Source organism: Equus caballus, chromosome 8 (assembly GCF_041296265.1).
Source record: "Equus caballus isolate H_3958 breed thoroughbred chromosome 8, TB-T2T, whole genome shotgun sequence".
In the NCBI taxonomy this organism is placed as follows: Eukaryota; Metazoa; Chordata; class Mammalia; order Perissodactyla; family Equidae; genus Equus; species Equus caballus.
Genome location: NC_091691.1, coordinates 60,502,093 through 60,512,941, shown reverse-complemented (window position 1 = coordinate 60,512,941; position 10,849 = coordinate 60,502,093). Strand labels below are relative to the sequence as shown.

At 35.1% G+C, this 10,849-nt stretch overlaps 1 protein-coding gene across 2 annotated transcripts in view; it reads left to right on the top strand.

The window, feature by feature from the left end:
• The first annotated feature begins 6,103 nt into the window (after nucleotides 1–6,103).
• DSC1 (desmocollin 1) overlaps nucleotides 6,104–10,849 on the top strand; it is a 30,513-nt gene continuing 25,767 nt past the window's right edge. The window contains exons 1-3 of one of the 2 annotated variants that reach the window (XM_070220855.1): nucleotides 6,104–6,644; nucleotides 9,162–9,246; nucleotides 10,518–10,720. In XM_070220855.1, the coding sequence (XP_070076956.1) occupies nucleotides 6,582–6,644; nucleotides 9,162–9,246; nucleotides 10,518–10,720 (351 nt within the window). In that variant the 5' untranslated portion in view covers nucleotides 6,104–6,581. The remainder of the gene's footprint in view (nucleotides 6,645–9,161; nucleotides 9,247–10,517; nucleotides 10,721–10,849) is intronic. The other variant, XM_023647609.2, reaches the window with a different exon arrangement.

Here is a 10,849-nt window from a genome sequence, read left to right as displayed (position 1 = left end):
AGGCACTCACGTACATCTTCAAAGTATAGGCAAAATGTCGAAAAACATTCTAGTTCAAATTGATGTAGGGAAACTTTTACCAAAAGACAACATAATTTACAAAGTGTTTCTCTATCCACACAGGAGAAAGTGTTTTGTTTGATTGTGCATAGCAGTTTCTGTTTCCCATTCCCATCTTTCTAATTATCTTCCAGTACTTAAGAAATAGCAGTGGTTCATAACAGCCATTATAAAGACCAGCAACCTAATCTCTTGTCTTCATCCTTATACCTGCAAAGCAGCAGAAGGACCATAGAGACAACAGTCTGTTTTCTCAATTAACCTTAGGTAGGAACAAATTCCTAGGGGCATTTCATGAAACACTATACAGAATCTGATCAATAGACATTTATTTTTGTTACCTCCAAAACATGCTGCAAGATCCTTGGAGAATGGGTTTTATTTTTAGTTCTACAACAAGGAAATTAGAGATGGTTCCTTTGGGTATGTATCACATTTGCTATAGAAATGACAATGCTTACATTTCAATCTAGCCAACGAATCAATTTATAAAGCTCTGGGTGAGTTTTGTGGCTGTTACTTCAGAAAATACCAGCAGTTTCTCAGGGACGATTAGCATTTCAATAGACTGATAAGGCAAAAGTACATTTGCACCGTCATCAGATTCAACACAAAGATAGAAAAGGCTAGAAACTAAAAGTTTAACAACCTTCTTATCTCAAAATAAGCTCCATTGAACAGAAAGTTTTAATTATTAACTTGTTTGGTTTATTTTGAATTTGCCAGTTTCCTCATAGTTCCAAATAAATGCCAATATATTAAAAGAGCATATACATCATAAAAAAATGCAATGGCTTGGTAGTTGTGAAAATTGCTCAACATCTTAACCAGGTAAATAATTCAGATTAAAATTATAATGTCTTACTTATCAATATAGCAGGATTTGTAATGAAATGATAATATTCAGTCTTGGCTGGGATATTTATTGTTGCATTCATCGTCAGTAAGAATGTATATTTGTACTCTGCTTTTGATATGCAAGTTGGCTTTATATATCAAGAGCCATTAAATCCCATATTTTTTTACCTAGAACTTCTACTTGTGGGACTCTATCTCAAGAAATGATCCCAAATTCAGAAAAGGGTTATGTATGAAGATAGTCTTTATAATAAAGAAAAGTTGGAAACAACTTAAATATCTAATAGGGAGTGGTTAAATCAATAGTAATGCATTTATTTGAAGGAATTTAATAGTCACTAACATATCTATATAGGATTTGTTGTGACATAGGACAAATGTTTGTTTATATTATTAAGGGGAAAATGCATACTACAAAATTATGTTTATAGCACAGTCTAACAATGTTAAAAATTCTATACACAGAAACTAGGCTGGAAGATATAAACTGGAAGATTACTTTTAGATCATGGGTGAAGTTTTCCCTCCTAATTTTCCATCTTAACAAAGTTTAGGTAGTGAGTATATATTCTTATATTTAAAAGTAAACAGTTAATGATATGATTTTTATATATAAGATAAATAATTGACAATAGGCTTCCATCTACTTTTCAAACATTTATTTTGAAGGCCACCAAAGAAAATAATAATTGAAGAAAATAATCAGGAAATGAATAAAATTCTAAAATGTTCATTTCACCAGGATTTTAATCCTGACCCTATCTTATGAATACTTTAACTAATTTTCAAAACATGTAGTAGATTGTAAGCTCTTTTAGAGCAGAGATCACATCTTCTTCAGCTTTCTATCATCAGCACCATGGGTAGGACTTAGAGTATAGAAGGTGTTAGTAAATGATTGATGGAAACTTGACTAGTATTATTGAAATGACAATAAAGAAAAGGCCAGTTTGGCGGACATCTCTTGATTTGCCTGTCTAGCCACTATTCCTCCTTTTTCTGTCAACAGCCCACAGTCATCTTTGGGCAACAACCTCTCTGCCACTTTTTGCCCACGAAATCTGGCCCACTCTTTGTCTTTAGGTTTATGGGCAAGATTTGGCCAGTGGGATTGTATTTTGCTTCAACTATTATATACAAGACTTGGCTTTCGACTATGGATTATGAAACCAATAGGGTGTAATCTTGTAGCTCCTGTAGCCATCTTTGTCTCCACACTGAGAAAACTGAATGATAATGAAACCAACACAAAGAAAGGCAGAGCTAAGAGATGGAGAGAACCAATATCTTGGGGACATGATTTGATCACTTGGCTTGAGCTATTCCTGAATCTAGGATATCCCTGGACTTTCCAATTACATGACCTAACAAATCCCTTTATCCTCAACAATTTTGTTTGTTTTATTTTTCTGAAGCCAATTCGAGTTAGATGTGTGCTGAATAGAGAGTTCTAAATTATATAGACCTGTATGCTGGCGTTTCTTTTCATAAGTCTGCCAACAGTTTTGATAATAGTGAGAAGTGGTCAATTTATGTAAAATTAACCAGTATTCTATGGAAAGAGTTAAGAAATATTTGCTAGTAGTTATCAGTACCTATGAGTCACTTCTAATTTTTAATAATCTTTCACCCAGATAAAAGTCTGTGAGTCCAGTGGAATTGAAGGGGCTTCCCACTGCCATATATTGAACTCATGGGATCCAAGATGTCTTCTATAACTAAGACTTCTTTTTTCTTTGTTTATACACTTCTACTTTCCCATATTAAGATCACACACTCTGTTTTACCCCTGTAGTTTCTTTTCTCTTTGGTCATGTGTACTTAGCACAAAGTGCCTTGTTATGGCTTCATCAATGTATACAGCATTCTTACTGGTCCAGAGTCTTTTAGAATAAACTGAGTCACCAGACAGAGATAATAATTCAATCAGTAAGTGGTTATTTTAAGGCCTTGAATTTGTTCATAACCAGCACTTTCTGCAAATTGGCTGTGCATGAACATCTCTTACGAAATTTTTCATTGTATTTCCATCCTTTGAAATTCATAGGAAAGCATATTTCTTGACATGCCGTAAGCTAACAACTGAAGACCTGCAAGGGTCATGTGGGTCTTCGGACTTAAATTTTTCTCTGTATGGCCATGAATCTGTGGTGGAAAACAAATTATGCAATGTTTATATACTTAGAAATTCTTTTCTTATACAGGAGTCTCTACACTAATTATTGTCTATTCTTAATTTCTCTAACTTGCTAAGGTATTGAATATCTGCTACAGCGTCTCTTTACCTTCTATTTTGAACTGGAAAGAGAACTACGTTTGTGTTTTCCTTTACAAAGTGTGCCTTTCTTTTTAAATAATAAGATTTCAGTCTTCTGTTTTCTGTATATGGTACTCATCTCCTAGCAGAGGTCAGAGCCCAGTATATGGATCCTTGAATATTTGTTCAATGAATAAATCCATTTGTATATCTTTAGATAGCTTTTACATAAGAGACCTTGGATTTTTGATAATTTTATGTTTGTTTCATTTGAAATTCAGTCTCTTTAACTTTTTATTGCACACCTAGGCAATTATATTGTGTAAAATAGGAGCATTTGTTATGAGCCAGACACTCTTCAAAGTACTTTCTATGTAATATCACATTTATCCTCACAATAACCTATAAATTAGTAGCTATTATTATCCCTATTTTATAGACGAAGAAACTGAGGCACAGAAGGGTTAAGCAACTTGCCTAATGATATATTGCTAATAAGTAGTAAAGCTGGGAGTTGAACCCAGGAAATCTAGCTGCAGAGTCTAAACTTTTAACCACTGTACCACACTGTCAATCAATCAGTTAGGCTGTTAACTTACACATAGATTAAAACAAAAAAATACAACAAACATACACATAAAATTAAAATAGAGTTCTTTCTGAATAACCTGATGGCATAAAATTGGAAGAGATAAATTTTGTTTTCACTTAACTTGATTTTAAGGTGGTCAATTTTATTATAATAAATTGTTTTCCTATAAGTACTTATATTTTAAAAGAAAACTTTGTGTATAAGTAGCAAATATAGGAGAAATACTATTGATGTGACCGATTTGCAATGGTTTGGAGTTTTGTACACATTTTTGTATTCCTTTTGAGAAAGAGAGATAATGGGAGAAGAAAACATGTAGTAGACAGCTAAACGAAGTGAGATGAAGAAAATCAGTTTTCCAGAACCACGGAGAGTATTCTGGATTCACCTGAAGCTCGCAATGCCTTGCATGTCTTCAACAGGCCAATACATGCTAATGTTTTCAGTATCATCAATTTAATTTTTTTAATGTTTTCTTTCCCATTTCAAAGGAGGATGTCAAAATTTAGGAAGATGTAATGATGACTTCATTAGCTGGAAAAGGTATTACCACTTTCCAGGACTGGAGAACTGGAGAACTTGAGTATAGAATTTTTTAAGTTACAGGAAGATATATATATATATATACACACATACATAAGATATATATATATATATGTACAGATATATATGTATTAGAATACACACTTAGATAATTATGCTTAAACATACACAGACAGAATTACACTTGAATCTACACATATACACTTAGGCAATTATTCCTGTTTCTCTATTTCAATTCTTTTTTCTTTCTCCCAAAATATCAAATAGAAAAATATCCAATTAAAGTGATTTTATATTCTTATTGAGAAGTCAAATTCCAATGCAGACACAAATATATTTATTAGTGGCTATACGTTTGGCAATAAAATACTACAGGATATCTTTTAGTTCTTGTTCCAGGGTCTTTTATTTCCCAAATCTGCCTGGCCTCTAATTCCAAAGGAGCAGTTATATTATTATTTCCACCTCTACATGTAAGAAGCAATTGCTCCCACTGTCAAATATGCAAAAGAAAATCTTTCATCTTTCCTTTCTTGGCAGCATGGGTATTGAGCTGTACTTTTACTTTTCAGTTAAACATGAGGTAGAAATGTAAGTAGGAAGAGGAGGAAGAGGCAATTCACACATAAAAATTTATAAAGGAAGTCGTTTTACAGCCATTTTCCTTGACTATAGAATGACTCCTACAAAAGAGGCCAGATGCCCACAGTATTCTAGAATGATTGGCTGTTATTAAGTGGTGTAGGTTATAACTGCTTCTGAATACATTTTACTTATCTCAGATTGGCTTATTGTTCAGCAAGACAGAATTCTTACATACCTGATCATCATTTTCTGCTGCTTTTCAATATATTGGCGTATATTTGTCATCGAAATAGCATGAGAGAGTGAAAAGAATAGCACTTTGGTGGCAGTCAGACCTGGGTTCAAATGTTTACTTCTCCATTGTCTGTGGCTTAATGGGCAAAAGATAGTTTCTTACGTTCTCGTGGTTTCACCATCTGAAAGGAGTCCTCATTGGGTTGTGTGGGAGGATTCAATAAAATGCTTGTCATGGTTCCTGGTTCTTAGCAGTGGCTCAGTGAGTATGAATTTTATTTCCCTCTCTATATCCCAAATTAAGCAATTACCATTTGAAAATATTTACTCTCCTTCCCTAACTTCCGTCACTGCTGTTGAGTGCAATTGATATTGCACTCACTGACTTATGACGGGAGAAATGATGCTACAGTCCTCATTGCAAGGGTCATTAGAGTTTAAAAAACTAAATTTGATGGAATATTGTACTTTTAGGCTAGGATATCCTGCATGTAATGTACAAATAATTAGGATGAATGAAGTGATTTTAAAGAGAGTTGGTCTCAGATTGTAGTTGTTCTCGGAAAAAAGATAGGGGAAAAAAATATCACCTCATGAGTAACAAAAAGAACTCAATAAGAAAATTATATCCCTGATCTTTCTTTATTCTATTACTTTTATGAGGTCTATATACACTCCAGTAAATTCTTTGTGACATCTAGAGGATCAAACGACAGTGGACAGACAATAATAGGGAGTGGACACCTATGAAGTTGCTGCTCTAGACTGGAGTATGAGATCTTTGGCAGAACTGCAACGCTGTATGTGACAGACTACACCTAAATGCTTAGATAAGGAGATAACTTCTGATGATTGTGATTACACATGCAAATGTCCCCTGATTTGCCAATGGTAGCTGAGGAAGCATCCCTTACTTGCACGGAGTTTGTGCACAAGTTATGTTTGTACCCAGGGGCAAGACAGGTTAATAAGGCAAAGAAGGAGGGGAGGATGTGGGAGTGGGTAATAACTGGGGAGGACTTCAGAGCATCAACCTGGGGGGAAAGGGAGGAGGGCTGAGGCTCGAGGGTGTTCCCTCTTGCTTCTGCCTGTGTGTTAAGTGGCAGAAGAAATTTTGAAAGCTGCGAGGAGGAGCTAGTGACTAGGTTTTGGGATGTTTTGTACCCCACCCTCCCCACTTGTAGGAAAACCTCTTCAGATCCAGAGGTAACTGAATTGGAAGGAGGAAGACTGATCCGGGAATAGGAGGAAAGTAATTCTCCCACCGCGCCTCCTCCTCCTATCATTTATCACTTGCCTCCTGACTCTCCTCCAAACCAAGCTGCTCTGTGCCAAGGCGGCAGCAGAATCCCCTGCACGAGTGCCAGCCACTGGGAATCTGCTTAAGCCGCCCTGTGCATCCCAAGCTGCCCTATATCCGGTCGCCATCCCTGACCATTGGGACCACTTCTGATGGCTGTGGCCTCCGCTGCCGCAGGGAGCATCTTCCGTAAGCAGCTCCTTTTCTCTCTCTTGGTGAGTAACAACCAAAGTATCAGGGAATTCAAGCATGTTACTATGCGCTTTCTCCCTCCAGTTTGGGCTTGAAGGAGAGTAGAGATGGGAATGGAAGGCAGAGAAGATAGACTGGGAAAACAAAAACAGATTTGACAAAAATACAAGGAAGAGTTGAGAGACTTGTGACCTGGAATCGCTGGTGTTTTGCTTAATCTTAAATGCCCACTGCTAGGAAGTTAAAGTTTTTCAAGGGACTCTCCTGTTCAATCTTGCTGTAGTGTTTTTCTAAGGAGCAGTGGAATGAATTCTATCTGCAGGCATTGGCCCAGAAGGTTCTGAGGGTTGCTTTAGCTACTAGTCATTAAATAAACTGTAGTTATTTAACATGCTTAGCTCCACTGAGCTGCGAGAAGAGGAAAACGATTCTTGGTGAAGATGCGAACTATCCAAGACTTTCTTAATTTTACCCAGGAAGAGCTAAGAGAAGGGCAGAGCTCTTCGTTCAAGCAAGGGGTTTCACTTGAGAAAAATATTAAAGAAAAGCGTGACAGTCATTGAAAAAATGCCATTGACTTGGCTTCCACCTAGGTTTTTAATAACTTTGTAACTGTGTACTCAGGTGCTAATTTTTCTTTGGTAAATGGGGGGAGGGGGAGGCAGCCTACATCTACATCTTGCATTTCTGAGCACTGAATTCCCTTCTTTCTTAATTTTAGCAAAGTATTTTAACTTCAAATTATATTTTCAGAATGTAAAGATTTTAGCGTATGGGCATAAACACTTTCTCCATGTACGTAGTACAGGATGTAGGGTTGCTGGGCACATTCGCATCCTGTAACTGCCTGGGGCAGTGGGGCGGGAGGCGGGAGGGTGGGCGATGGATCTCAGAGACCTTCTTAAGTTAGTGTTAGGTAAAATGTGAAAGCTTCCCAAAGATTCACCCAGATTTATTTTACTTTTGATTTCCAGTTCGTCTCCTGCACGTCAATCCCTAACCCCAATAATGACTAAAAGGGTGTCTGACCTCAGCTCCCTCCAAATCACTAAGCTGCCAATTTGACCTGAAGATTGGAATAGTACTTCTGGAAACCTCCATTGGCTCTGCCTGCAGAGGCAGAACCAATGAAGTGGGGGTCTTAGGGCAGGAAAAAAAAGAAGATGGGGGTAGGAATGGAAATGTGGATGCATTCTATCAAGTAATGTATGTGCATATATATACATATATATGTATGTGTATATATATGTATACATATGTATGTATGTATATTTGTATATGTATGCATATTTCTAATTACAAAATGTTCCTTCCACATTACATATTTAGACCATTACTAATAGAATTCTTTATGTTCAGAAAGTTTTTAAGTGTAATTTAGTTCATTCCTTGGCATTAAAAATGAAAATATTAAAAAGTCAAATAAATAAAAACATCTCATGTTTTAAAAGATGGTTATTTAAATTAAAACTGAATACAAAAGTGACTTTTTAAATTCTAATTTTTGGTATAATCTGCCTAACAGAGCTTTTGTAAAATTGCAAGCTATTTAAATAGGCTGATATAATATATCCAATAGATTTGAGTTGAGTTGGAAAAAGAGTATACATCCATAATATGGCTGATAATCTTCTTTCCTTCTCCCAAATAATGGATCTTTTAGCTCTAGAAATACAGCTTCAGAGAAAAATTGATCATAAAATTGACCTATCTGTTTCAGGGAAATCCAGCTCTGCTCTATTTTATACTTACATAATTAAAGATCATCATTTTGATAAACACAAAGAGGAAGCAAGTAAACAGAAAATGCCAAGAAAAAGAAGCAAAATAGGTTTTGGACTGATAGACACTTTTAAACTGATAGATTTTCTTTTATTTTTCATACAGTCTCTATCTCCTTTCTTGAACCACTTAGCTTTTTAAAATAATGCTTGTGTCTTGAATTTAACTAAAAGTCTTTATCCTGTTGAAGGCCACTCTCTATATTTTGAAATATATTTCTTTTTAGACGAGACTTGTGAATGAGGTCATTTAGGCTTTGAAGTTTATGCCAAGCCAGACGAAGGAGTGATTTGAGATAGGTGAATATTTGTGGGTGTTGTTCTTTAGGAGGATCTAAAAAAATCCTCAAATATTTTCTAGACTTAATGAACTACACCCTCAAGTTGTTTGGGGCTATGAAAAAGATGATTTGTATACAAATACGTGATTATTATATTTCAGAGCTAAGTGTTTTCTTCACACTAGAAAATCAGAATGACATTTATGAATGGCCTTAGAGATGATAACCTCTATATAAAATCAATGATTTGTAACACATTTTCTTGAGATTCACTTTAGTTTCTTCATTGGTACTAAATGACTGTGGTGCCCCAAAGCCACTTTCTTTGCTGTTTCCTTTTTCAAAGAATATGAAAAATATCGAAGGATTAGAAGATTAATTTGTTTCTGAAATTGACAGTATTTTTATCAATAAGACAAAACTGTAATGTGAAAGTTTGTGATCAAATGTAATTCTGGATTTTTTTCTTTTTTTTGAGGTTTTAATATTATTTTGCGATGCATGTCAGAAAATTTCTCTTCAAGTTCCTTCTCATCTTCAGGCTGAAACGCTTGTGGGCAAAGGTGAGAAATGGTATTAGGAATTTTATAGTTTGAACTGCTGCATTAGCTTCAGGCTGCTCTCATAAAGTCTGGGATAAAAGCCATATAGTCTCCACTTGGCATTAAAATTCGACTTAAAATGAAAGACAAACCACTTGTTTCTTGGTAGTGGTTAGAAACAATTAAAGCACCAAGTTATTTATATACTTTTCTTGCCAGAAAAATTAGCAAACATAGAGGGCTAAGTTATCTTAGTTTAGTGCAAACAAAACAAGGCACCCAAACCAGAAGCAGATTTTAATTTATATCAACCAATCTGCTGCCAAAATTCCAAACAAGTTTCTTTGATTGATTAGATATAAAAGAGATGTGTCAAAATAAAATTGGTGCTTGAGGATGATTACAATGAACCAGTACCCAGTAAGAATTGATGTGATCTATTTCACAGAATAGCTGTGAAAGTCAAGTAAAATTTCAACTGATCTTATTATCACAGTCATACCTGAAGCATGGGTTGGTTGGTCTGAGTCCAAGGTTGACATTCCTTTCATCATTGGCCTTAAGTTTACACTTAGAAAAATACACCTTGAATGTAGAAGTGGTATGCTTTCCAAGATAGACATTGCTTTGACCAGTGCTTTGACATTTTAAATTAATCCCTTATATCTTTTAAAAATACTCTTCTTTTAAATAAAAATATTTAAAAGATATATAGTCTATACTCTAAAGACACAGTAAATATGCTAACTGTATTAAATATGAATCTATAAAGAATTATTTTGATAACCATAATATATACTAAGCATTGGGTTTATTAAATCTCCAAAAGATACTGCAGAATGATTATTTGCAATATTACTGAGAAATATTCCCTAAGTATAGACCAGTTTCCTTATTTCTTGCAAGAGTTTTAACAAAGATTATTGCAAACAAGTTCAAAATCTACCGATGTCACACAACTATCCTACATATGATGTAAAACTACAAACTTGTATATATATGTACAAACCCATAACTGAAAGTTAAAGTGGAAACTACAGATTTGGTGATGAAAATATTTTATGTCTATTCATAAATTAATTTACAATGGAAGCAATGGAAACTGTGACTCCATTAATTTAATTATTTAATTTTCATGGCCCCTAATTTTTAAAATAGTCAGTACTTAACAGATTTCAAGTGTAACCTCCCTCTTTCTGCTTCTCATGCACTAACTTGTAGTTGTCATTCCTGTAAAACTTGTTCTATGCCTGTTTCATCCTACAAATTACTGTGAAATTTCTTCCCTCTAGTGAATCTGAAGGAGTGTCTCCAGTCGGCCAGCCTAGTCCTGTCAAGTGATCCTGACTTCAGGATTCTAGAAGATGGCTCAATTTACACAACACATGACCTCATTTTGTCTTCTGAAAGGAAGAGTTTTTCCATCTTTGTTTTGGACAGTCAGAGAAAGGAACAGAAAGAGATTGAAATTGTACTGGCAGCAGGAGGAAACAAGGTACATTAGGCAAAGACTTAACCTTATTGATCTGTTCATGAGTCCTTCATTTCATAGACTTCCTTCCACATTAAAATCATTATTCTTGAATGCTCACTTGTCTATTCCACTGGTAATTACCATATGGAA